The sequence below is a fragment of the Syngnathoides biaculeatus genome, chromosome 7, assembly GCF_019802595.1.
Source record: "Syngnathoides biaculeatus isolate LvHL_M chromosome 7, ASM1980259v1, whole genome shotgun sequence".
Lineage (NCBI taxonomy): Eukaryota > Metazoa > Chordata > Actinopteri > Syngnathiformes > Syngnathidae > Syngnathoides > Syngnathoides biaculeatus.
Window position 1 is genome coordinate 8,215,507 of NC_084646.1, and position 27,308 is coordinate 8,242,814.

General features: G+C 45.2%; 1 protein-coding gene across 2 annotated transcripts in view; it reads left to right on the top strand.

Moving 5' to 3' along the window:
* Window positions 1-27,308, top strand: part of wwc3 (WWC family member 3) — a 38,688-nt gene that overhangs the window by 6,298 nt on the left and 5,082 nt on the right. For both annotated transcript variants that reach the window (XM_061824452.1, XM_061824451.1), the window contains 16 exons: window positions 10,717-10,826; window positions 11,484-11,687; window positions 12,166-12,242; window positions 13,753-13,832; window positions 18,738-18,867; window positions 20,020-20,178; window positions 20,258-20,319; window positions 20,938-21,249; window positions 22,117-22,206; window positions 23,011-23,537; window positions 23,619-23,739; window positions 24,752-24,832; window positions 25,531-25,617; window positions 25,696-25,891; window positions 26,050-26,208; window positions 27,156-27,308. In XM_061824452.1, coding sequence (XP_061680436.1) covers window positions 10,717-10,826; window positions 11,484-11,687; window positions 12,166-12,242; window positions 13,753-13,832; window positions 18,738-18,867; window positions 20,020-20,178; window positions 20,258-20,319; window positions 20,938-21,249; window positions 22,117-22,206; window positions 23,011-23,537; window positions 23,619-23,739; window positions 24,752-24,832; window positions 25,531-25,617; window positions 25,696-25,891; window positions 26,050-26,208; window positions 27,156-27,308 — 2,548 coding nt within the window. The remainder of the gene's footprint in view (window positions 1-10,716; window positions 10,827-11,483; window positions 11,688-12,165; window positions 12,243-13,752; window positions 13,833-18,737; window positions 18,868-20,019; window positions 20,179-20,257; window positions 20,320-20,937; window positions 21,250-22,116; window positions 22,207-23,010; window positions 23,538-23,618; window positions 23,740-24,751; window positions 24,833-25,530; window positions 25,618-25,695; window positions 25,892-26,049; window positions 26,209-27,155) is intronic.

The following is a 27,308-nucleotide window of genomic DNA, read 5'->3' on the forward strand; positions in this document are numbered from 1 at the left end:
GCGGGGATACCCAGACTTCCCTTTCCCCAGCCACTTCTTCCAGCTCTTCCGGAGGGATCCCGAGGCGTTCCCAGACCAGCCCAGAGACATAGTCTCTCCAGCGTGTCCTGGGTCGTCCTCGGGGTCTCTTTCCGGTGGGACATGGCCGGAACACCTCACCAGGGAGGCGTCCGGGAGTGATCCGGATCAGATGCCCCAACCACCTCATCCGGGTCCTCGACACCGAGCCCCTCCCGGATGACCGAGCTTCTCACCCGTTCTCTAAGGGAGAGCCCGGACACCCACTCATTTCGGCCGCTTGTATCCGGGATCTTGTTCTTTCGGTCACGACCCACAGCTCGCGCCCATAAGTGAGGGTAGAAACGTAGACCGACTGGTAAATTAAGAGCTTCACATTTCGACTTAGCTACCTCTTTACCACAACAGACCGATAAAAAGTCCACGTCACTGCAGACGCTGCAACGATCCGTCTGTCGATCTCCCGCGGATCTTCCCTCACTGGTGAACAAGACCCCAAGATACTTGAACTCCTCCACTTTGGGATCTCATCCCCATCATAAAATCCACCTTTGCTCCTGCATCGCACAGCTCTACCCTCGTTGCGTGTCAGACGCCGGATGGGTCGTCAGTCCCGAGTCAGCCGGGACGGACTCCGGCTCCCCCCCCCCCCCCCCCCCGACCCCGAGCGGGATTTAACGGTGTAGAAAATGGACGGATGGCGAAAATTCCAAGCATTCTTTGGTGAGCCGCCTGCAGTCAATCCCGCGCGACACTTTACGATCAGCAGAACTTGTCGCGGCGCTATCTTGACTCACCGGCCGAATTTGTCGCGTGACAGCGCAGCGGCTTTCGATTTCAGTTTCAGTTCAGTTCACTTCCTGCGGTTATGGAATAATTCACCTAAATAATGCAAATATAAACGTGAATATGGCGCGAGTATGCTCACTTTGTGGGAGGCAGCCATTGAACATGTTGAGCTTTGAAGTAAGGCTACAGACTTTTGTTGACTCCCAAAAAGGTGGCTTTGATCTACTTTTTGTGATCTCGTGAAGCACTTTTGCAATTTGTCTTCATTAACTGGAAAATTTATTCGTAGTATTAAAAAAAAACAAACAAACAAACAACCAACTGTTTGAATGTCTGCTCGTTTTTACTTTCATCGATCTGTATCGTTTTCCCGACGGAATGAGCTGGAAGAGCTGCCGGGCAGGATGTGGAGGGTCCGAAAGGGATCCTGCCCCCACTGGAGCTAGTTCGTGTTGCGTGGTGCCGATAATCCGTTCAGCGTTATTGTTGTTTCCACAACACAAGACTCAGGTTATCGCAAGTGTTAAAATGATCGCTATGTCGAGGAAAAGAGTATGGTAGAGATTTATAGAAGTGTGGACGAGATTATTAAAGAGTCTGGTGAGGTTCCTGCAGCTTTAAAATTGGATTTTAAAAAATTATTTGGTCGCTACTTTGTAGATGTCACCTATTGCGGGGGAGGTCTGGAATCTAACCCCTGTGATTGACGAGGGATTACGATAACTGGAAAAACTCGTAATTTGGGGCACTCGTAAGTCAGCGGACAGCACACGCAGTTCATGTGGAAGTCCGCGAGGACACGGAGACGGATCTGCTGATGAGAGCGAGGCCGCGGTCTGCTGACTGTCTCGCTGGCGAGAAAAACACAAGCGCCATTGAGGGGCCCAGCGTAATCGTCAATGGCCGTCGTGACGCGCCCGTCCGCCGCCCGTCGCACGTCGGCGCAGGGTTCACGTTTGGTCGCCTTCCCGCTCGCGTCGCGTCGGGTCGTGTGGTCCTCGCCCGGCCAGTTGGATGTTTGTGTCAGCTAGCGGCGTGTCGCGAAAAATCGGATTAACGTGCGAAAAAAAAAAAAAAAAAAAAAAACACATTCCTCGCAAACGCGGACGGGATTCCTCAGGGAAGCAGATGGTTGTGTTTACGTTGTCCGGCTTCCAATTCAAATAATGAAACATGTTTCGGGAGTTTGGTGAATGCAATCAAACGTATGATATAACAATAATAAAAAAAAACAATACTAATCAAAGTTAATAAATTGGTAATAATAAAAACAAAAATAGCTTATATTTGTGGATATGAATGCATGTCAATACAATTACTTTAAAAGTAAGAGTAAAATTAATAAATATACTTTGAAATCCCATTTATATTTTAGGACTTTTATAAATAATGTATTTTAATAAACACTGCTTAGACACTGAGCCTGTTTCAAAATGGATCTCTCAAATTTAAATAATAAAAATAATTTAATGATACACTACAATAAGTCCAGGCAAAGTAATATATTTTTTTAATACTTGACGACATGTTGCCTAAAATTTGACCTAATTAAATGTTGTAAATAATTATGTACTTTTAAATTTGGGGATCTAGATACAAATAATTGAATGAATAAAATAATAACAAAACAAAAAATGATTTTAGGTATACTTATGGCCATAAAAATGCCACAAGGAATTTTTGTATTGATGTATTTTAAACATTTGGTGATACTTTAAAATATACATACAGTAAATAAATCATAAAATATGGATGTTTTTAAATATTTGAGGATTTTTTTTATTTAATTGTAAACTGGGAGTTTAATTAATGAATATAATAAAACCCGACAAATGTTCCTGAATGAATGAAAAAAAATCACTACTAAAAAAAGGATATAAAATGTAATAAAAATATATTTGTGTTTCAGGACATTGAAAATTATGATAAGATAAAAGATAAAATGCGTTAATATAATTAAGATAATACAATAGGTACAATCACCATAAAAACGTACTTTTTTTTAGTTTTTTCATAAATTTAAATAAATAAATACCACGCCAAAAAAATGGATTGTAAAATCCTTAAAAGCTTAATACTGTGTTCTATTTTTTTTTTTGGTAATCCATTTCTAAATGCAATGTATGAAAAATTCCATCTAAACTGACGTAGTCGGTCAGCTCCCCCACTCGAGCTTCACTCGTCACCTTTGACTTTCTTTCTCAATTTCTTTCCGTGCGACATTTCGCTCGGCCCGGCCGGGTTCGTCTCGCAGAACTGTTCGGTGCCCTCGCGAGTTCTGCGCCGCTGCGTGGGACTTTCTCCCCCCCGCCCCCGCAGAGGAATGAGCATCACGCTCGGCATGCCTGACGCTAATGCCCGGGGGCCGCGCTCGCCTGCTCGCTCGCTCGCTCGCTCGCGGCCTCAGACAAAGCGTCAAAACCGGGCGTGAGGGGAGTGGCGGGGAAGCGGGAGGGGGGAGTTTCCCACGTGTCCGTGGGCCGTCCCGGCAGGCCCCCTTTATTAGCTGTGTTATGCAACCTCACGGTCGGCAAAGGGAGGCCTTTATGCCGGGGCACAAAGCACAGCAAATTCAATTATTCTGGAAAGGGTGAGCTGCGTTCGCAGGCGCCCAGAGGTTATTCACATGCGCTGAACCCCGCTTTTATTTTGCTTCCCACAGTGTTTTCATTATGTGCCGAGGGGAGGTCACGTACACGTCTCGTTTGGCCCGTGTGCCCCCCTTTTTTTTTTTTTTTTTTTTTCAAAGAAAATCATCTGACGACCTGCGAGTTTTTCAAGTTGCGAACCGCCACTCCGTCCATTTTATTTTCTGTGAGCCGGAAGGCGACATCTAAGCGAGTTTCCGATATGTTGCCACGCGTGAGTACGTGTGAGTAACGTTAGAATATAATTCTGAATGAATTAGACCAAGTGGTACAGTGGATCAGCTGGTAAAGCGTTGGCCTCACAGTTCTGAGGACCCGGGTTCGATCCTGACCCCACCCCCTGTCTGGAGTTTGCATGTTCTTCCCATGCCTACCTGGGTTTCCTCCAGGTGCTCCGGTTTCCTCCCACATCCCCAAAACATGCAACATTAATTGGACGCTCTAAATTGCCCGTAGGTGCGATCGTAAGTGTTTGTCTCGATGTGCCCTGCGATTGGCTGGCGAGCGGTTCAGGGCGTACCCCGCCTCCTGCCGGTTGAAAGCTGGGAGAGGCTCCAGCACTCCCCGTGACCCTCGTGAGGATAAGCGGCAAAGAAAATGGATGGATGGCAATGTGTCGGTCTTTTCAGAATGTGGTATAACTACAGGAAGTGTTTTATCGCTTATGAATACAGTTGTGTCACGAATTGCTATTGCGATACGCCAGAATCAAATAATAATATATATATTTTTTTAAGTGTCATCATTCTAAAAACATCTTTCAATGGATCAGTTATCAGTAATAAAAATTGATATGGCTTTTTATGCTAATGTGATTCCATACGATGCAGTATTGTTAAAGTATTCCTTCGTTTGCGCACGGGAGACGTCACTTCCTGTTTTTGAGTCATGTGACTCGCCAAAATGGCAGCGCCCGTAAAAATTCCTTAATTGCCGATAAAAACCTCAAAATTTCAAGGTACAGTACATATGGCGTGACCTATCGGATTAAGGCTTTTCATTGTTCAGTGAAGTATCCCTTTAATGTCCAGACTGTGATTGAGTGTGATTGGTTGTTTGTCTCAATGTGGCCTGCGATTGGCTGGCAACCAGTTCAGGGTGGACCCCGCCCCTTCCCGCATTGGTTTGGTAAACCAGGGGTCGTGAGTTCGTTTGTCACCGGCCTCCACTCCCCAAGAGGGGCTGCATCAGGAAGGGCATCCGGCGTAAAAACTGGCAAATAAATATGAGCATGCATCTGAGATGACTGACACGCTGTGAGAAGCCGAAAGAAGAAAATTAGTCATAATGCCCCTTAGAAGGAAGCCAGAACTACAATGTGGGCCGCGATAAAAATGAGTTTGACACCCCTGGATTAGACTCTCACGTCTTATTTCTCTTTCCGAGGCTAAAAATATTTACGGAGGCCCGAAGGGGGGGGGGGGCTCGCCACAGCCGTCGGCCTGTGAAGGCCCCCCCCCCAAACTCCCCCCGCTCAGAAGAATGCAACCTAAACAGGACGTGCCCGACCGACTCGGCGAGCCGTCGGGCCTTCCATTGTTCCTCGTGGGCGCACAATTCATATTGAAAAGCAGAACGACGTCGTCGCCTCGACGCTTGTCTCTGCTCCCCCGCCTGACGCGGACAATGCCATTCCCGTTCTGTCCGGCCGATGTTTACGTTTTGGTCTTTTCACGAGTCAACTAAAAATGGGGGGGGGGGGGGGGGCATTTCGGAGCCATACAGAACAATACGTTGAAGCGTTTTTCAGATGAACTTCAACTTTATTATTTTTGAGTAAACCTCAGCGCCTGTTCTCACTCGTTAGCTGTCAACAACCGGTAGACTAATGTAGAACATCACTTGGAGCTGGGTGGGGGGGGGGGGGGGGGGATTTTCTTATTGGATCAGTCATACACACAAATTGTTCCTTTTTTTTTGAGGAAATGTTCATCTTACTTCACCGCGAGGTGCTGCAGTTTTGGTTGGCAACAGTCTTCAAATGGGATCACCGGTTAACAATTGAACAGCCATCTGCAGAATGTGGTAGGTAGAGTCAGAGAGGCTCCAGCACTTCCCGCGACCCTCGTGAGGATAAGCGGCAAAGAAAATAGATTGATAGATCGATGGATGGAATTTGGAGGCTGCAAATAGCAGTACTTATTTTTTCGTAACCTGAATTTTCCTTCACAACAAGAGACAATATCTTTCCGGAGGCGTTTTGTAACCCGAGTTTTTCATTACTAGAGACGTTTGTAAGTAGAGGTACCACTGTATCAGAAAGATTGCTCCGATAGTTGGGATTTTATGGATGTTAAGCGTTGCCTTTTCATATGCTCACAATATTTGTCTCAATGTGCCTTGCGATTGGCTGGGAACCAGTTCAGGGCGTAATCCCGTCTCCTGCCCGTTGACAGCTGGGATAGGCTCCGGCACTCACCGCGACTCTTGTGAGGATAAGCGGCAAAGACAATGGATGGTTGGATGAATTAGACCGGGCACTAATGCTAGCGCTGGTCCTGTATGTCATTTCAAATGGGATCAGCGGTTACCAATTAAACTTTGACGTGATCTCGCCACAATTACTGCTTGTTTTTTTATTCCCCCCCCCCCCCCCCCCCCGGTTGCGAGCACGACATTTATTGCTGTTCTAGTGAGTAAAGATGCTCAAACGGGCTCAGCCAATAGTTGCTGCTTATTGATTTTTCTGAAGTGGTCGGTATTGCTGTTGCGGTTGGTAAAGATGTTCAAATATCCTCAGATGATATTTGTCTTCGACACGCGATATTTAAATATATTTACTCGCCCCCCCCCCACTCTGATGGATCAATTTTCTCAATTTAATGAGACACCAGATGCATCATCCACGTTATTTGTAAACGTGGTTATTTACTGCTTTAGTGAGGCGCCCTGCACTTTTTTTTCTGGTCAGTCGTCATCTCGCTAGTTAGGGGCCGCGCTAGAACCGAATGACTGCGACCCGGTGGCTTTGCTCCACAGTTCCCATACTTCCCAAGCGTCCCAGCTGAATGCCCACCCCGATGCCATTCCTTCTCCCCTTCCTCACGTCCGTCCAGACGCTAACGCTACTTTTAGGAGGCCTATTTCCATCGGATTTAACGCATAAAGGCGTGAGCGGATTCCGTCTGGATATCAGCTGCTTTAAGCCGGGGCTCTGAAATCCTGCACCAGCGCCGCCTCAGACGGGGGCCCGAGCGTCGCTGACATTCCTCCCAAAGTTGTTTTCACGTTTCTTTTTTAAACGCACAATGGAATTTTCGGTCCGTCCGCGGAGCATTTGGTCCTTTTCCGGGGCGCTCCTTCTTATCAAAATATGGGAAAATTCAGGATTATATTTAGGGATGTTTATTCTTTTAGAAGAAAAGCTGAGGGGTCCCCGCAGGTCCGAGGGGTCCCGGGACTCCGGTTTCGCGTGCCTTTCTCACGCCACCGCCGTGGGGACCCTTTCACTGGGCGAAAGGCAGCCCGATGCGGACGGATTATCCGAGAATTAGCGAATGTCTTTTGACAACTAAATATATTTTTCAAGGGATGGTGCGAGAGCGTCGATCCGCAGCCGGCCGGACGCTCCTGTCGCTCGGCCTCGGCTAATTTCAGAAAACTCTTTTTTTCAACACGCGAGGGTGCAGAATGTGCGCGGGAGGCAAACAAGACTCAAACGCGCAACACCTTCAACTATGTTGTGTATAATTACCAAGATTAGGAAAAAATAGTATCCGGGATCTCGTTCTTGATGAGAGTCGGAACATCAATCGAGCGGTAGATTAAGGGCTTCGCCTTTTTCCACTTAGGTCCTCTTTTACCACAACGAACCGATACAAAGTCCGCATCACTGCAGACGCTGCACCTGATCCGCCGGTCGATCTCCGGTTCCATTCTTCCCTAACTCTTGAAACAAGACCCCAAGATTACTTGAACTCCTCCACTTGGGCCAGGATCTCATCCCCGACCCGGAGAGGGCACGCCACCCTTTTTCCGAATGATGAGTACCACGGTCTCAGATTTGGAGCCGCTTCCACTCAGCTGCGAACTGCTCCAGTGAGTGTTGGGCATCAAGGCTTGATCAAACAGAACCACCTGCGGACCAAACTCTGATACCCGTCGTGCGGGGACAGATCGAACAGCCTGTATCAGGGGGGGTCGGTACTCCACAGAAATCCATGAGGGACATGATCAAACACAGTTCTCCAAGTCTACAAAATACAAGTAGCCCAGCTCGAGGACCCTGGCGAGGGTGTAGAACTCGTCTACTGTTCCTCGGCCAGGACGAAAACCACATTGCTCCTCCTGAAACTTCGATTCGGTTCGATTTCCCGATGGAGCCCCCCACCCCACCCTCTCCAGCACCCCTCATAGACTTTACCCCGAGGCTGAGGAGCATCATCCCCCTGTCCGGTCCCCTTTCCTATCTATTATTTTAATCCAAAAATGTAACTTTTAGATCAGTATATCCTTATTTCACACGATTTAACTGGCTGCGGAGAGTCACATTTTGGCAAAAAATAAATGAACAAAAAAAAAAAAGGTCAACTTTATATTTTTTTGTTGTAAAATTTATCAGTTAAATATTTGCATAAATTAACCACAATTCGTTTTACATGAATTAATTTATTCGATTCACTTTTATTTTTTTAATCATGAGTAATATTATTGTACTGCAAAATTTATCAGTTAAATATTTGCATAAATTAACCATAATTTGTTTTATGTTAATTAATTTATTCCAATCGCTTTTATTTTTTTAAATCATGATTAATATTGTTGTACTGCAAAATTCATCAGTTAAATATTTGCATAAATTAACCATAATTCATTTCACGTGAATTAATTTATTCCGTTCACTTGTTTTTTTTTTTTTTTTAATCATGATTAATATTGTTTTGTGACCTAGTTGGTTATTTTTCATTGTTTGGGCTTCACTGGCTGATTATACAATTGATACCTTTTTTCGTATACCGTGAATATACTCTTTATAGAGGCAGTGTGTGTCAGTTACCTTGGCAACGTGTGTACCTGTGTGTGTGTGTGTGTGTGTGTGTGTGTGTGTGTGTGTGTGTGTGTGAGTGAGTCAGAAAAAGTTACGGCGCTGTCACAAGACTGCAGAACAAAGCAAACATTCACATGCGACGTGATTAGGATCTGCGAGCGGACATGTTTTTCCCCCTCAGGACGGTGACGTTGCACAACAACAACAACGCCGACGACGCCGACAACAACGTATGCCAGTTCTGGAGAAATGTTTGCCCAATGAAGCAGAACTGAACGGCTATCAAATTGAATTTCATGCTACCGTTGCAGCCACGGTTTGAACCGGTCAAGAAATGCGCACGCAGGAGGTAGAGCGGTCCGATATGTCCTAATTTGGGAGTTTTATGGTGAAAATTGGGGAATTTTTTTTTTTTTACACGGAAGTCCAAATTTGGAATGACTTGAACGCTTTAAAGTTGAAATGGTTTGAATTGGCTGAGAAATATGGAAGGCAAATATGTGAAATGTCTTCATTTGGGAACTGGGAATTTGTCTCGGTCCGGTCGGCGTCGTCGCTGTCTGCTGTTGAATTGTCCTTGGGCAAGACGCTGAACCTTGAATTGCCTGCAGGTCGGCATTGTAAATGTTGTCAATTCCCTTAATTCGAGGGCGTCAGACTCATTTTTGTCGTGGGCCACATTGTCCTAACAGCTGCTCTCAGAGGGCCGTTATGACCGAAACCATAAAAACCTTTTAATCGCCTCATCATATTTACACATGAAATTTATGAGCTAGTAGTACTACTTTGGTAAGCCAAAAATACTTGCAATATTATTTATGACAGTTTGAAATTTTTATACAGATTTTAACAAGAATCAGGAGAGTTGGCGCATGCGATTCGCCTTTGCGGGCCACATAAAATCGTGTACTGGGCCGGATCTGGCCCCCGGGCCTTGAGTTTGACACCTGTGCCTTTACTGGTCCGAGAAAGAAATCCGGGGAATGGGCGTGAATCCCAAGGAGGTCCTGGACGCGCCGTACACTTGGAAGGTTCGAATCTATCAGGAAATGTGGCTCACGTGTCAAAATGAGGTTCCATTCGGGAACGTTTATGCGAAGTGTGGAATTGCGAGGATGACGGAATTCTCGGAACGTCGAGAACAACAGCGGGCCCCTTGGGTCTCGTGGCCAGACGCGGTTCCGTCTCGCGCGTCGCCGGTTGTGTGCACACACACGACGGAGTCTGTTTACCTTTGGCAAACACTTGAAATGAGCTGTTTGACTGCTTGTTGTCGGGTGTGTGTGCACTTTCACCTGCCGATCACACGCCAGACACGCGACCGTTCAACACCTGTGAACACGTCGTCTTTTGGGAAAACAAGGGGGGGGGGCAACAAATTCCCCAAAAAGGGTCTGTAGATGCCTCAAGATGGCGGTTTTCATTATTTAAAAAAAATGGAGGTTTTATCCTGAAAAAAGTACATTTAATTTTGGCGCAATATGCACTGTTGGGATAGTAACCAGGCACTTAAATATCCATCCATTTTCTTAGCTGCTTATCCTCACAAGGGTCGCAGGGAGTGCTGGAGCCTATCCCAGCTGTCAACGGGCAGGAGGCAGGCGGACTACACCCTGAACTGGTCGCCAGCCAATCGCAGGGCACATAGAGACAAACAGCCACTCTCCCAATCACACCTTGGGGCAATTTAGAGTGTGCGATTAATGTTGCATGTTTTTTTGGGGGGATGTGGGAGGAAACCGGAGTGCCCGGAGAAAACCCACGCAGGCACGGGGAGAACACGCAAACTCCACACAGGGGGGGCCGGGATTGAACCCGGGACCTCAGAACTGTGAGGCCAACCCTTTACCAGCTTCTCCACAGTGCCGCCGGCACTTGAATTTTACAAAAATATACATTTCATCATTCATTGAAATCCACTGCACATAAAAGTGAAATAAAAATGTTTCTAAATAAATGTTTGAAAACAAACGAGAGAGAGGGAGAGAGCTTGTGCGCCACAATCATTCTAGTAGGTGAAGCTCCTCAACTCAGTTCAGCATAGCTCCTTAACTCCGGGATGGCACAAAATGGCAGCAAATGAGCACTTCAATCGCTTTGGCCTAACCGCAAAAATGTAATTTTCGAACCCTGTACTGCAAATACTTTGGGTTTCCCTCTACTGTACTTGATGATTCTTCCTTGACGGCCTCGTCGCCGCGTGTAGTGAATACATTTTCAAAAATGTGACATAGTTTTCATCTGTGACCCTCCGCCTCGATGTCGTCTGTCCAGGATCACCAAGCCGCTGACGTTCGCCGACTGCGTTGGCGACGAGCTGCCCCTCGGCTGGGAGGAGGTGTACGACCAGCAAGTGGGCGTTTACTACATCGACCACATCAACAGTGAGTCCTCGACGCCGGTCGGCGGGTCCTGGCCCGGCTACTGTTCACCTTCCCACCGCACAATATGTTACAAATCCACAAAATAGAGAAACATTATTTTAAAAAGTGTGTCTTAATAGTTTTACCCCTTCCACACTCTTTCGCCGCATTTTAAGTTTGTCAATGAAATACTCTCACTAAAATTTGTAGCAATTTCTTTAGCTTTTAGCTAAATCAAAACAAGTTTCGCGCAATTCTCCAAATAAGAGCTGAAGTGACTTTTTTTAAGATGACATATGAAACAAAAGTGCATTAAACGTCAAATATTCAATGTTCAACTGGACAATGTCGTGAACGCTGACGGTCGAAGTGAAATGCCATAGATGGGCTAATGGAAATTAGCAGAGCTGTTAAACCCTAAAGCTAAACTTCAAATAGTTGCTTCAACGCATGGAGGATGAACACATGCAAGCAGATTATACAACAAAACAGAATTAAAAAAAAAAAAAGATATTTCATCTAACGAAGATTTGCTAGCATAAAATGCTAAACGGTGTGGATGCTCGGGCGATTTCTAAACTTCCAAAAAACATTCCGGCCGCCCCGTGAAGACGCCGACCGCGACCGGTCGCCAGCCCACCGTACCTTACGGGGGGGTCCCCTTGTGCCGTCCCTCAGAGACCACCCAGATCGAGAACCCGCGCACCCAATGGCGTCAGGAGCAGGAACGCATGCTGAAGGAGTACCTGGTGGTGGCGCAGGAGGCCCTCCGGGCCAAGAAGGAGATGTACCTGGTCAAGCAGCAGCGTCTGGAGCTGGCCCAGCGCGAGATGCTGCTCTTCCACGAGCTCTCCGAGGACAGCCGCTCCGTTGCCGGCAGCGGTAAGATGCGCGCCTGGTTTTGGTTCGGGATAGCCAGGTAGAACTTTGCCCTAGACGGGGGCAGTGTGAAAGGGATTCTGATTCTACTTCTGACTTTGTACCCAAATTCAGTGAGTGTGGCAAAAATGGCAAGGATTGACAAATTTTTGGAATAGACTGGGTGAAAGGGGCTTCTGGAACTCTCGAAAGCTGCCAAATTTCTGGGTCCAGATTCTCCGTGTAAGACCTGTAAAAGTCCAGACCAGAAATGACAAGGCGGCCTACGTCACCCGCATTCCGTGTCGCTACCATTTAAACAGAATGAAATGTTGACCTTTTACAGTCCGTGTGAAAGTCGTGAATACACCCAGAACACGGGATCCTTCGCCCTCCTTTTATTTTTTATTTTTTTTTTTGTATTTTTGTTACATCTTCACCTCCCTGCCAACCGCCGCTCACGCCCTTCTGCTTTCTCTCCCTTTTTCTTTTGTGTCCACAGCTCACTCCGGCTCGTCCTCCGGCGCGAAATACGATCCCGACCAAATCAAAGTGGAAGTGGCTTGTAGGCGAGAGCGGGTGAGTCATTATTGCAGGAGAACAATGGGCCGCCGCCCGGGTGTTGCCCCGACAGGATACCGCGCCTCGAGGTGTCGGGGCCTCATGGGTATGCCGATGAGTCCGACATCAAAAGGGCCTGAGAGAGCCCGGCTGGCTCGTATTTAAACTTTTGTAGAACTTCCCTGAATCGCTCACAAGCAAATTCTCGGTCGGCGTCCCAATACTGGCGTCCTCTGGGTGATCCCCCGCCGCAATCCGCATGACGGCGACGGGCCCTTCGGGCGCTTTGCTCCCGAAACCTGTTTCGCCGGATAACGGGATGACACGGACGGCGGTCACGTTGACGCGCGGCGCCTCCAAAAAATGTTCCGCTGCTTTTCTCATCTGCGGGGAAATGTCAAAAGCGGACGGCGCGAACGTCGTTTCCAACGGAATCGACTGCGTTCCGTGACCGAGCTCGGAACGCAATTGAAGTCGTCTCAATTTTTTACGATTGAAGGGAATTGAAAAGTTCTATCATCTATTCCAACTTCCTCCAAAAACATTTTTTTACATTTTGAAAACATAATAATAGCACTGTACTGTAGATTTAAGTACAAAAACATGGACATTAATTGCAAGACATTGGTTGTTAATTTTGTCATTTTTATTTAATAAGATTTATATTGATCTAATGACACTATTTTGGGGGTTCGTGATGGAATAAAAAAACTTGTTTTCTTTCACGGCATTTGTTTTGGGGGAAATTGTGACATTTTACTGTCTTCAAACATTGTAGTTGTTCCATAATGTTATTATTAATTATATATATATATATATATATATATATATATATATTTTTTTTTTTTAACTCAAACCTTCCATGGTAAATTGTCGGAATTTTTCTTATTTTTTTTTATTTCTGGACAATTGTTTTTTTTTTTTTTTTTTTTTTTAAGAAAATTCTACTATTTATTTATGGGGTTTTATTTATTAATTAATATAATGTATATTTAGCTAATGAGACTTGCTTATTGGTATTTTTATTCAATAGATTTTTGCAGAATTCTTAAGTCATTTGACGACTTTTTTTTTAATTTTAACTCACACTTTCAGTCATTATTTTTTATAATATATGTTAATTGTATTTCTAAGTATTTCGATGGTATTCTTGGGATAATTTTCTATGGTATATTTATTGAAAAGAATATTTGTTGTGACATTTTGGATATATATATATATATATATATATATATATATATATATATATATAAAATGAATTCTGTATGATTTAAACAACTGTCTTTTAAGACATTTATTAATGGTATTTTTTTTCTTGAAAGGAAATTTTATTAATTTTTTAGTTTAATTGGATTTTTTTTGGGCAGTTTATTTCTAATGATCATTATTTATGCCAAGACTTATTTCCAGTAAGTGCTTTTCCTTGATGATGGGTGGGATTGTGATGACAGTGCACTTTGAGGCGAGAGGAAGCCTAATGTGTGACACCCCCCCCCCCCACTACCACCCCCTCCCTCGGCCTTTTCAGCTCACCAGACTGAAGCACGAGCTGGCCCAGGTGAGGCAGGAGCTGCAGTACAAGGAAATGGGCGTGGAGACCCTGCAGGAGTGAGTGTGACCCCCCCTCATCCTTCCTCCTTCCTCCCGTCGTCACGCTTTTCCCCTTCTCGCTCTATTTCTGTCTCATCATACAGTGCGACGTCCATTTTAAAGCCTGCCAAAAACACGTCTCGCACATGAGTTAGCCCAGCACCAAAAGCTACAAATGTCCTATCGAACCTCGAAAACCAAATTGCTGATTTTGTCATCTTGGGGTTCCTTTTAGTAGACCTCTAACCCTAGGTTAGCTTCCTGCGGAGGCTGCTAGCTGGCTCGTTGCTGTTTATGAACCTAGGCTACATCTCTCCCTTTTAGCCTTTAAGATGCAAGTATTTGAACAGTTTTTAGCTAATTTTCAAAATTAAAAACCAGTCTTTGTGGCATTTGACGTGAAGGAGCTGTCGATTACTACATTAGCCGCTAGCTGGCGCATCGCAGACTGGTTAGGTCTAGATCAGTGGGGTTTGGGGGGGGCGCGTTACGTAGTTTGTTTGAATTGAAAATCGTTTGTATTGGATATCGAATACAATACACATGATAATGAATCATAAAATAAGAATATAATAATGATATAAATAAAATATTAAAAATACACATGGAAAAATAAAGAACAAGCAGAGGGTGCTAGCTGGCTCGTCACTGTTTATGAACCTAGGCTACATCTCTCCCTTTTAGCCTTTAAGATGCAAGTATTTGAACAGTTTTTCGCTAATTTTTAAAAGTAATAACACGTCTTTGTGGCATTTGACGTGAAGGAGCTGTCGACTGCTACATTAGCCGCTAGCTGGCGCGTCGCAGACTGGTTAGCTCTAGATCAGTGGGGTTTGGGGGGGTCGCGTTACGTAGTTTGTTTGAATTGAAAATCGTTTGTATTGGATATCGAATACAATACACATGATAATGAATCATGAAATAAGAATCTAATAATGAAATACATAAAATACACATTGAAAAATAAAGAACAGGAATCAGCCATTCAAAATTTCTTTCTCTATTATCTAAATATACCCACACAACAGTTCTACTTTTTAATTCTTATTATTTTTTTTATTGAACACTAAATGACAGCGGGAATAAATTTGTCAGTTTGAACCATTTCCTTCTGTTGCTGACCCTCTTAACTGGGTCGCAATAGTAACGCATAAGCAAGCCTTCAAAATAAGATACAGCTACGCCACAAAAAATGAATTTGAAGTGCATGAAAATTTTAACTCCGCATAACGCTAAGTAATTGGGAGCCCCAAACTTGTTTCTGTGCAACGAGATGGTACATCCCAGTCCATGACGTTGTTTTGTTTTGGTTGCTGTCGCTCCAGAAAACCGCGGTTCACAGATTTGTCGGAAACGAGAGAAATCTTTGCAGAATTGCAACACTCTTGTTGAGCGATTTCCCTCCGGACAAAAATCTTATTTCAGTGTGGAAGAGAAGCATCTGCGTCCATCTCTTCACAAAGTTCCTCAAAAAGGCGGGAGTTACGCGAGAAACGAAAATTTCCGAAGACGTGGTTTTTTTCTAGCTCACGGGGGTAAATTTGACGCTCAAGTGACCGAGATGTAACCCAGAGAATCTGGTAATTTTTCAAAATAAAAGATTTTTTCAAACTGTCAGTGCTCCAATATGGCTATGCTAATTAATAACTACTTCGGGTGACCCGGTACCAATCGATCCACGGACCAGTACCGGTCCACGGCCCAGTGGTTTGGGACCGCTGCCCTAGATCAGCGCTACGCTGCCGCTAGGCCATCTCGCCTTTAAAATCCAAATCTTTGAGATGCTTTTTAATAAGGAGATGATGTAGATAATTGCTATCGGTACTTAGCTCACCCTACGACGTATATTAAATACTGAGCAAACTAGTTATAAAACAGGATATTGTTTTGTGTACTTTAGAAATTGAATCCAAACAAAGCACATTTTCGTCCGTCCGTGTTGTGACGTTTTTTTTATTATTTATTGTCGTGCTTCAGCGAGTGAATTTGTCCCGTATGTGTTTCATTTTCTAATAACTCTGGTGTGATACTTAACGGTACACAGGAGATACCGAATACTCGGTGTATGTTGAAACAGCGCCACAAGCTGGCCACGCAGCGACATATCGCACCGGCCCGCTGCCTTTTTTTTTTTTTTTGTCTCGTTACCCCGTTTGTGGGAGAAAGTGAAGCTCCGCCCCCTTCCCCCAGGATGGAAAGAAAAGCGCTTTTAGGAACTGCAAAAACGGAGGGTTCAGCGGTAAAGGGAGTGGGTGGGGGGGAGGCCGAGAAGGGGGCTCCACCTCAGGAAGAGGATGCACCAGTGGAGTGCAGGGAGCCAAGGAGAGGAAGTGGAGGGCGGGGGTGGGGGGGTGCTAGCACAGTTTTCAAAACGGCGCAGTGAGATATCGGCGAGCAAATTCCTCAGCACTTCCTGACTCGCTTATCTGCCAGATGTACACAACTGCAGACATTCCCAGAATAACCTGCAAAGTTTTACACACACTTTTTGTTGTTTGTGGAGGGTGGGGTCCACCTCGGGCTCTCGCGAGCGATATGGCGCCCGTACTGCACCGCCGCCGCCGCCGCCGCATCACATCAAACGCACGCTTTTCGCTCAGGAGCCGACACAATTGGGCCTTTTATCTGCTGCTACTCATCAGAGAATTGCAGTATTAGGATGTGTGTTTTTTTTCTGAGGAGGAGGAATTGAAGTACAATGCAGTTTTGGCCCGTACGGGTCATCCTTCGCGGCCTCGCTGTATCCGTTTCATTGAGTAATTGTTTATACTATAAGGTATGCAGTACCTTACTGTGATGCTCTCGCATGTGGAGGAATGGGACATTTTTTTCAATTTTCATTTTATCGAACACTTTATATGATTTGAATTTTTTTTCTTCCATTACCATCCACCCATCGTAATAAATATCTTTTTTTTTTTTAATCGTCATAGCACAACTGTATCTTCATGAAATTACAACATAATTGTTGTACTTTTTTATTGTGAAAAAAAAATTGCATGTCCAATTCTACAATTCTTGTCAAATTGGGCATTTTTGCTAGTGAAATTTTGACTTTTTTTTAATCCCTATTTTTTTAAAAAATAAAAAAATACAAAATAATTGAAAAATTTAAACAATTTAAAAAATATTCACAGTTTTTTATTCTTGTATTTCCTCTGGTAGATTTATATTTCAAATTGTAATTGACAATGTCTTTGTTGCAAAACTACATTATTATTATTTTTTTTTTTTTACTGATTGTAAAGTTACACATTTTATACTAGTAAAATTCCGGTTTCTTCTTATTTATTATTTGCATGTGAAATTCTGATCCCGTTAAATATGGCCGCTTCGTCTTCATCCAATGACAGTTAGTCGTTTGTTTTTTTTTTTTTTAACGTCGCATTATTCTTGTCGAATTCCTATTGTGACTTTTATTTGATTTTTTTTTTTATTTTTTTATTTAATTTAGTTTTCATCCTAATCTCTAAAATGACGCCACTTTTCGATGATGACTTAATTCTTGGAATGTTTTAACTCCGAGCAATATGTTTTCCTTTTTTTCTCTCTCTCTGTGTGGGCCTCCTCCCTCCTCTTTGTGAGCATATAAACTCCACGGCCTTGCTAGTGGGGGGGATTGGGGACCTGTGGGGGGGGGGGGGGGGGGGGGGGGGTTTGAACAAAGCAGGTCTTGTTGCCTGGTGGCTGGCTGAACACTACCTGCTGTTGAAGGCCCGTGAAGGACGCGGGCCGCAGTAAGCACGGCGGCCACGTGCCAGGCCTGGCGACAAGGGTGGGGGGCTGGGGGGGGGGCATCCTCCACCACCACCACCCATTACCCCCCGCTCCCCGTCCTCCCCTAGAACCACGCTGTAGAACATAAGCCGATTCACCGCAGGGCCACAGTGTCCGATCGCTTCCGTTCCACTTTTTAGCGTTGCCGCGTGTTCGATTTCCAGTTGACGCTCGGTCTCGACGCACTGACGAAAACCTTTGAAAAGCCGTTCGGGCAATTGGAGGTCGCCGTTAGGCCCCGTCAGTGTGAAGTCGGTCACAATCTCCCCCCTGTTATCGTAAAAGTATTACTGGCTAGTACACGTACTCTCAGTACAAGTACTACAGTACTCCAACTTTTCTCCTCAATGTAATTTTATTAAAATGTTCCTTTCATTCTCGCAGTAATTATGACGTAGCCCTGAAAAATTAAAATTTTTATAGTTTTAGCACAAAATACCAACTCTGTAGTAATAGTTGCATATTTTCTTGTAAAATTTTTTTTTGAATTGTGACTTTTTTTCTCTTGTATTTCTGTTCTCTGAGTACAATATTTTAACTTTTTTCATAATTCTCTAAAGAAAACATCTTCATTGCATTACAATTACTTTCCTGGAGTATTGTGAATTTATTCAGGAATTTAATTATGTATATCCTTTGTTAGAACTTTATTATTGCAAGGTATTCCTAGTAGTAATGCAAGAATACAGTAAATTATTATTTATTGACCTTTTAGTATTGTATTGACTTTCATGTAATGACCTTTTATTTCTCTTTAGGCCAATATTATCATATAGTGCCATTTTCCCAACATATTTCAATGTACTCTTACATTTTTTTTTCTTTTTTCCCCTCATCATTTTGCAACTTTACGTAATGACTCATAAGTTAACTTTTTTCCCCTCAAAGCAATCATAATCTTACATTATTTTTACTCCCCCCCCTCCCGCCCCATGACAATTATTTTCTAGTAATAATAGTAAAATAATGACTGAATTTCGACTTTACTTTTTGGCAGGAAAAAAAGTCTCCTAAAACAATCTTCAATCCCTAAAAATCCCCCCCCCCCAGCCTCCTCTTTGATGTTTTCATATGCGATTTGAGTCTTTTTTGGGGGGGGGAAGCGAAGCGACAACGGCAAATGTTTTTTTGCGTTTGCGTTTTCAGGATCGACCGCAAGATGTCGCGCAGTCGGACCAACTACAAGCTGGACGAGGCCCAGGCCATCTTCAGCGAGCTGCGCAGCATCAAGAAGGCCATCAGCGCCGGCGAGAAGGAGAGGCAGGACCTCATCCAGGTGGGATTCGGGATTCGGAAGGGGAGGGGGGACAGGGCCAAAACCCGTGATTCACTACTGGCCAAATCTCATTTGTGTTTATTTGCAACTTCTTTATTCGATCAGAGATTCCATATTTTGGGTGGAATGTTACATTTTACTTTGATCACATTTAAATTTAGCCTTCATGCAAAACATTTTTGGAGCCGTTAAGTTTTTGTTTTTTGTTTTTGGTTTTTTTTTTTTTGCTTTCTTGTATTTATGCAGGGTCCCTCTAGTGGTACCTGAAAGAATTACTCCCCAAGTCCTGTTCAGCTGTATTTAGCTTTAAAGGTCATGTTTTCATTCATCTAATCGTTAACAACTTTTAGTTCATATTTAAGTATTTTTTTTATTTAACTTTTCTTTGCAATTAATCTTTAAAGATTCATTTGATATTTTCCTATATTTAAACAGTGTAAATATTCAAACTGTTTACAATATTCCAGTAAATGACGACAGGAATTTCACTTTTTTAGGTATTGAACATTTGTCACGTTTGATTTTATTTTTTTTTTTTACATCATTACAATTCGTGAAACAATTTTAAATTTTGAAATATGCGTACTTGTTAGTTAAGTCTCAATTTATTCTTATAAAAAAGAGGTTTTCCTCATTTTACAATTCTGATTATTTTGTTAAAATAAGATTTAATTCTCATAAATGAATATTTTCTTGTGGTGTTTGTTTAATTCTCATAAAATTGGTTTTTGGTTAGTCAAAAAAATATATATATACATATACAGTGTGTGTGTGTGTGTGTATATATATATATATATATATATATACACACACACATATTTCTCGTCCCCTCCTATATGAGACTGAGTCTCCTTAGACAGTTAAATTTTCATTACATATTCTCAGAAGTTTTGAATTTTGTCTCCTCTACCTTCAATTTGCAGTTGAGCACTGGCTTAAATTTTTTTTGTCTTTCAATACAATGGACCCGAACTCTTCTCGATTGCTCGGGACCGACCCGTACATTGAATAGCGAAAATCTGCGACCAATTTAAGGCCCCCAAAAAAAAACAACCTCGAGCTTTCTAGTTGCCCGTAGATGCCACAAGATGACGTGCAAAATGCGGCAATACGCGGGCTCAACAAGCAAATGTTTGTCGTTTGTCGCGGCAGAGTCTGGCCAAGCTGACGGTGAACTTCCAGAGCGGCTTTTGTGCGGGCGACGCCGCCGGGGAGGCGGTCAACAGCGGCGGCGGATTTGGAGCGGGAGGGGCCGAGAACCAGCAGCAGTACTGCGACGCCGGCTGCCAGACGGACGTGATGATGGGAGAGGTGGCCCGACCCCCACGACCCCCCCCAAACACGTGAGTCCCACTTCTGCGTCGTTTACTGACGTCCGCCTTCTCTGCAGGAATCGTCCCACCTGGTGGACAAAGTCAAGGTCAACTGGCAGTACGAGGAGGCCAAGAAGAAGTAAGTGACTTTTTTTTTTTTTTTGAGTTTTTGATGATTGCCCTTTTTAATGTAATTACTGCGTAATGAAGGTTACCCGAACAATCGTCTGCTAACAGTGGCCAGTCATCAAATGCTACGTTATGCCTGCCATCAATCACATTCAGGACAAAGATTATAATGCTCCCTTTGGAATTTATTTGATTGTTTAATGTTTTGTTTGATTATGTTTGATATTTTATTCACTGCTATAGTATGTATTTCTATTTTCACTTTCTTTTCAATGTTATTCTATTATTCATTACATTGTTACTCTTTATAGTGTATTTTTTCTTATTTTATACACAGTATTATGTTATATATAAATTTTTAGATATTTTAACTCTATCGTACCTTTTTTCTATTCTTGTAATTGTCTTTTGCTATATTTAGTACTATTTTATTGATTTACTATATATAAATTCTATTTATTTACGGTATTTTCCCCTTTTTATTATCTAAAACTGCAAAATAAAGGATTTCTCTGATTTCGCTATTCATTGGTACGTTTTAGTCCCATTACCCCCCCCCCCCCCCCAATCAACTAAGCTAGATGCCGGCCCTACTTTTTGTAGCTGTTGACTAATGACTCGTCCACAGGGTGCAGAGTATCCAGCACCAGCTGGCCCAGCTGGACAGCGAGAGCTGGTCGGGCCGAGCCGAGGCCGACCGGGACCGGGACTTCGTGCAGCTTCTGCGCGAGAAGGAGGCTCTGCTGCACGACATCATCGCGGTCAGCAAGCAGCACAAGAAGGCTCACGGTCCCGAGGCCGACGCCGCTCCCGGCCCGGACGCCGGTCCCGGTCCCGGCACCGATCCTGACGTGCTCCGCCAGCTGGAGGAGGAGCGCTGCCGATTGGAGGAGGAAGTGCAGAGGGCGCACAGCTCGCAGAGTCAGGGAGCCAATCAGAGGTCAGCGTTATCTACTAATTACTTCTGCTCCTTCTTGGACTTTCTCGTGTTGTATTACCGTAATTTCCGGCATACAGAGTGCACCTGGTTACAAGCCTCACCCAGTACGTTTGTAAAGGAAATACCATTTGGTACATACATACACCGCACCTGTGTAAAAGCCGCAAGTGCCCACATTGAATCCCGCATTGAAACGCGAGATATTTACAAAGACTGTACACAGAAAGAGTTTAACTCTAGCGCCGCGCTAACGCTAGCGCCGCGCTGAAGCTAACGCTAGCGCCACTCTAGTGCTAACACTAACGGTTAAAATAAAGCTTACCGGTAAATATCACTGAGACACGCCAGTAACACAGCAGCAACACGCTAGCACAGCACTAACGCCAGCGCAGCGTTAATAGGGCCGGCAAAAGTCACTTCCTCGGCACATTTATTCCACCGGTCTCACTCTTACCGTTTTCCGCTCGAGTGCCCCCTCGCGGCCGTTAGGAAAAAATGCACAAATTAGCCGCGTCACGGGATAACCCGCAGGGTTGAAAGCGTGTTGAAAAAGTTGTAGCTTGTAGGCCGGAAATTACGGTACTACCACTACTCCATTGTGCTACTATTCTTACCTCCTATTTCTACTTCTAGTACTACTTCTATCACTAGTACTTTTTGTGCTACTCCTCCAACTTCTACTAGTAGATACATACGACTTCTTTTTCTACGACCATTTCTCATTCAAATATGACTTCTACGTCTACTTGTTGTACTACTTCAAGTACTACTGTGCCTCTTATTCCTGTGGCTACTTGAGTGCGTTGGCGTCGTAACACTCCAGCGGGCGTCGGTGCCGATGTTTAGCTGCTGCTTGTTTGCGTGCAGGATCCTGCAGCAGGAGAAGCGAAACGTGCTGCTGAGGCAGCTGGAAGAGGCCACGCGCATCACCACCTACCTGCACTCTCAGCTCAAGAGGTAAGTAAGGCACTAGTACGTTCAGCCATGCTACTTGTGCGCCGTATTTACATGTCTACAAATTGTTTCAAAAATTCAGACATCATTAATGTGATTATTGAGGTACCAGCTGGTACCTTTTTGTCGTCGACGGACTCTCACAGCTTTTTTGACAAAGGCTTTAGTAGCAGGCTAGCAATTAGCTTTTGCTAAATTACTCAATTTTTAATGCAGATTCCGCTGGGTAAGAACGGGTCAATAAAGTCACCCATCTATTTGAGTGGATGAGCTGCCTATCCTCACAAGGGTTGGGGATTGCTGGAGCCTATTTCGGTTATCTTGAGGCAGGAGGCGGGGCCTACCCCGAACTGGTCGCCAGCCAATCGAAGGGCACACGGAGACAGACAACAGTCGCACTCGCAATCACACCTTTGGGCAATTTAGAGTGTCCAATTGATGTCGAATGTATGTGGGGATGTGGGAGGAAACCGGAGTGCACACCTGGAGAAAACCCTGCAGGCACGGGGAGGATATGCAAACTCCACACAGGGGAGGGGCGGGATTTTGAACCCAGGTCCTCAGAACTGTGAGCCCAATGCTCCAAGCACACAAGTAAATTGAAAAAAATAATTGCTCTAAAATTCCACATATCGGTGCGTTATAGAAACTTTAACCGTACGCTCCACCGTATCAGGTAGAGCACCCCTCAATTTAGGATTTTTTTGAGAAATCCTAGTACCTTCAGAACTGCGGTACACGGTGAATAGTGTGGCCACTTCCTGTTGCGGCGTTCCCAATCCGGAAATTTCTATCTTTTGCGCACAGCTTGTCCGCCAGCTCCCTGACGGTGTCGTCCAGCAGCAGCCGCGGCTCGCTGGCCTCGAGCCGCGGCTCGCTGGCGTCCAGCCGCGGCTCCCTCAGCTCCATCAGCTTCAGCGACATCTACGGCGTGCCGCAGTACGAGCGCCACGACGAGCCCCCGGACCCCCACCTGCGCTTCGCGCCGCCCCCGGAGGCGTACACGCCCGAGCCGGCCGCCCCCAGCAAGGCCAAGCGCTCCCACGACACCCCGCAGTCGCTGGCCTCGCTGTCCTCGCGCTCTTCGCTCTCCTCGCTGTCGCCGCCCAGCTCGCCCATGGACACGCCGTACCACTCGACCTCCCAGGACTGCCCCCTGGCGCAGATGACGGAGGAGTACATGGAGCAGGCGGGACGCGGCCTGCTGGAGGGTCTGCGCGCCCAGTCGCAGTCGCAGTCGCAGCAGGACGTGGTGGTCCTCGCCGCCGCCGGCGCGCATCCCGCAGACGCGAACCACAGAGACGGAGGCCCGCAGGGCGGGTTCAACCCCGCCGGTAAGTCGGCTCAAACCGAAAGCGAGCTCTTCGTTCACGTGCAGACGTTTTGTGACCGCTGCTTCAAATTCTGGCCTGCAGGAGTGACGCTGCGGAGCAACAACGGCGGCAGGAGCGGCAGGCGCACCCGGAGGGTCTCGGCCGGCGTCTCCGAGGACGCGCTGGCCACAGACAGCGGCGTCTTTGAGGCCTGGGGCAGGAGGTGAGTCCAAACTAAAAAGTACTTAAGTGGAAAAGTCAAGAAGTCAAGCGTAACCTTTTTGACCATTTAAGGCCACCTGACTTCTGGCTCAGATGAGCCAAACTAGGCCAAGTTATGCAATATGTCGGTCCGTTCACGTAATATATACGCACGGGTCCAGACAAACTGCCGAGTTTATCAAGCCACCAAGGAAAAAAAAAAAAACAAAAAACATCACAACTTTTTTGGGGGCTAAAAACTTTTAAATAATTTCATTTCACATAATTTCACTGGCTGGTGTGTGCCTGTGTACTCGGTAGAAAAATTAGCTCCATCTGGTGGTGTAAGAAGTATTCATAAAAACCGAGGCCACGGCCGCCCAGGTTCAAACCTGCGGTTTATGCGGTGATGACTCGAGCGGAAAAGGTAAGAGTGAGACTGGTGGAATATATGTGCCAAGGAAGTGACTTTTACCGGTCTGGCCCTGTTAGCGCTACGCTAGCGTTAGCACTGCACTAACGTGTTGCTGCTGTGTTACTGGTGTGTCTCAGTGATATTTGTTATATATATTGATAGATGTGATATATTAAGTTTTATTCGAACTGGCCCTGTTAGCGCTAGCTTTAGCGTGGCGCTAGCGTTAGCACTAGTGTTAAACTGTTTCTGTGTACCATCTTTCTTTGTAATTATCTCGTCTTTCAATGTGGGCACTTGCGTCTTTTACACTACTGCGGCGTATGTATGTACCAAATGGTATTTCCTGAACAAATGTACTGGGTGAGGCTTGTAACCAGGTGCCTTCTGTAGGCCGGGAATTACGGTACTTACATATATGCATACAACTTCAGTTATTGTCATCGTCAACTGAGGTTGAAGAAAAGCAAGTAATAAGCCTATTGTGACAAAGGAGAAATGGAAGTAGTACAAGTCATGAAGTCTGAAAAATAAATACTTCAATAAAGTAGCGATATACACAAGAAAAAAAATATATACTCAAGTCCAATATTTGTACTTGTTGCTTGATTTGCACCAGGGCGGAGGATTCCGAGGAGATCTCCTACCTGAAGGAGCAGCCGCCGCCGAGCGAGGCCACGCAGATCCAGCTGGGACTGCTGTGAGTCAACTTGTTTTCCTTCACCTTTTTTTGTTTTAGGCTTTGTGTTGCAGGCTTATATTCTCATCCTCAGAACAACTGACTAAGATTTATGAGCGGTTGTGGCATGCGCTTCCTGTATGTTTGTATTATACTGCCCCCAGTTGGCTAGAATTTGCACATCAGAAAGAGCAGCACAACGTCTATTGAATTAAGTAAGAAAAAAAAATGGAGGAGCGCGTTCTTATTACCATCACAGTGTTTTACCAAGCAAATTTATTTGTATCAAGCATTTCATATATTAGACAACGTGTCTCAATGTGCTTTACATCATTGAAAGCATTTTTAAAAAAAGAAAAAGAATATAAGAAATTAAAGAAATATAAAAAAATAAAAGAAATTTAATATAAAAAAACAAAACTGTGACAGTGCAAGAAATATCACTTCAACGATGGAAATACTCCAAAAAGAAATTTTGAACATGAATTTTTAATAGCAACACTATGTTTGATGTTTGTCATTATGCACGAATGCCAGCAGATGGCGGCAAAGCACTACTGAGCATAATACTATGTAACAGCTTATTACTTTGTAAAGAGATTTTTTTTTTTTTTTAAGAATCAAACTAAGAATTTCCCCGTTTGGTGGTGACTAAAGGATTACCTTCTACTCCACTGACGCAGTTTCCTCACCACATGATCTTGTTTCTGGCCTCCCAGGTGGGAGTCCGCCTCGCAGTCCCTGCGCCTGCATCTGCTCCAGCTCAAGAACCTGAGCAGATCCGTTGTGAGGGATGGCTACAAAGTGTGAGTCCGGTCGCTTCGGGTTTTGGGGAGGAGCGTTGCGGTTCAGACGAATGAAGACTCGTGTGCGCGTGTTGGCAGCTTCGTGAAGGTGCACCTGATTCCGCTGGACGTGGGCCGGGCCTGCGCCTTCTACTGCTGCGCGGCTCTGGAGCCGAAGACGCACGTGAGCTTCAACGAAGGCTTCCGCGTTCCCGTGCCCGCCAACGCCCTGGCCGGCTGCGCCCTGCAGCTGTCCCTGTGCTCGCTCGGGCCGCAGGCTCAGGAGGAGCTCCTGGTATGTTGGGGGGGGCGGCAAGGGAGGCGGGGGGGGGGGGGGGGGCTCATCTTGATCGCCGCTGTCAGACAGAATACTTGAACCGCATGCTAAAATGTTGCTAATTTGATATACTGACTCATTGAATTAATTGAAAAAACTGGATTATGTGTGTGTAGGGCAGAGCTCAGGTGGGCCTGGCCGAGTGCGAGGGGAGTTCAGAGATGGTCTACCACTGGCTGAGGGTCCAAATGTTCGGAGGGGCAGAGCCTCAGCGGGGTCAAGGTCAGCGGCGACTTCACGACGGGCCCGACGATGAGCACAGGCCCCGAGTCCAGGTGACGACCGCTTCGCCATAACCGGTCCCTTCGTTAAATCCAGTAAATCTACCTGCGCCTGTTAATTTTGCCGTAATTCCCGGCCTACAGAATGCACGGGGCTAGTATTAGCCCGGGCTAGTGTTAGCGCGGCGCTAGCGTTAAACTCTTTCTGTGTACCGAGTCTTATAACCAGGTGTGGTAACGCTATCCCTGCGCTAACCCTAGCCCCGCACTAACGCTAGCTCTGACCTTGCGTTAAACTATTTCTGTTGACTGAGGCTTATAACAAGGTGTGATAACTATGGCGCTGCACTAATGCTAGCATTGCGCTAAACTCTTTCTGTGTACTAAGGCTTATAACCAGGTGCGCCGCGCAAAAGCGAGCCCCGCACTCACGCTAGCTCCGTGCTAGCGTTAAACGTTCTGTGTACCGAGGCTTTTAACCAGGTGCGCCCCGCTAAAGCTAGCCCCGCGCTAACGCCAGCTCCGTGCTAGCGTTAAACGTTCTGGTACTGAGGCTTATAACCAGGTGCGCGAACGCGAGCACCGCATCACCGCATAAATCGCAGGGTTGAAAATGTGTGAAAAAAGTCACGACTTATAGGCCGGAAATTACAGTATTTCCATTTTTTACTTCTTGTATGAATGAGCGAGCTCATCTGTCCCTTTAAAGCAAAGCAAATTTATTTATATAGCGCATTTCATGCACAAGGTAACTCAATGTGCTTTACACGATTAAAGGCATTTGAAAACAAAGAGATAAAACATTTAAAACGGGAATAAAAACAATAAAAATGACAAACAAAATATATTAAATATATAAAGGATCGCATACAGTGCAAGTAATATGATCAAAAAGTGGATATATTCCAAAAAACATGAGGAAAAAAAAGTAGTCACGCTGCTCTATATGTTGCTCACTGAGCTGAAGTCAGGTGAGATTGAAGTGTTTCTCACCTTCACAGGAGAGCTCGTGCGGCCTGTCGTCCCGCGTTGACGCCGACCCGGACTCGGACCCGTACCCGCCGCCGAGGCTCCAGACGGAGTCCGTGGACAGCGGCTGCGGCAGCAGCGGCGCGCCGTGCGAGCGGACGCCGGCGAAGGTCGGCGCGCTGAAG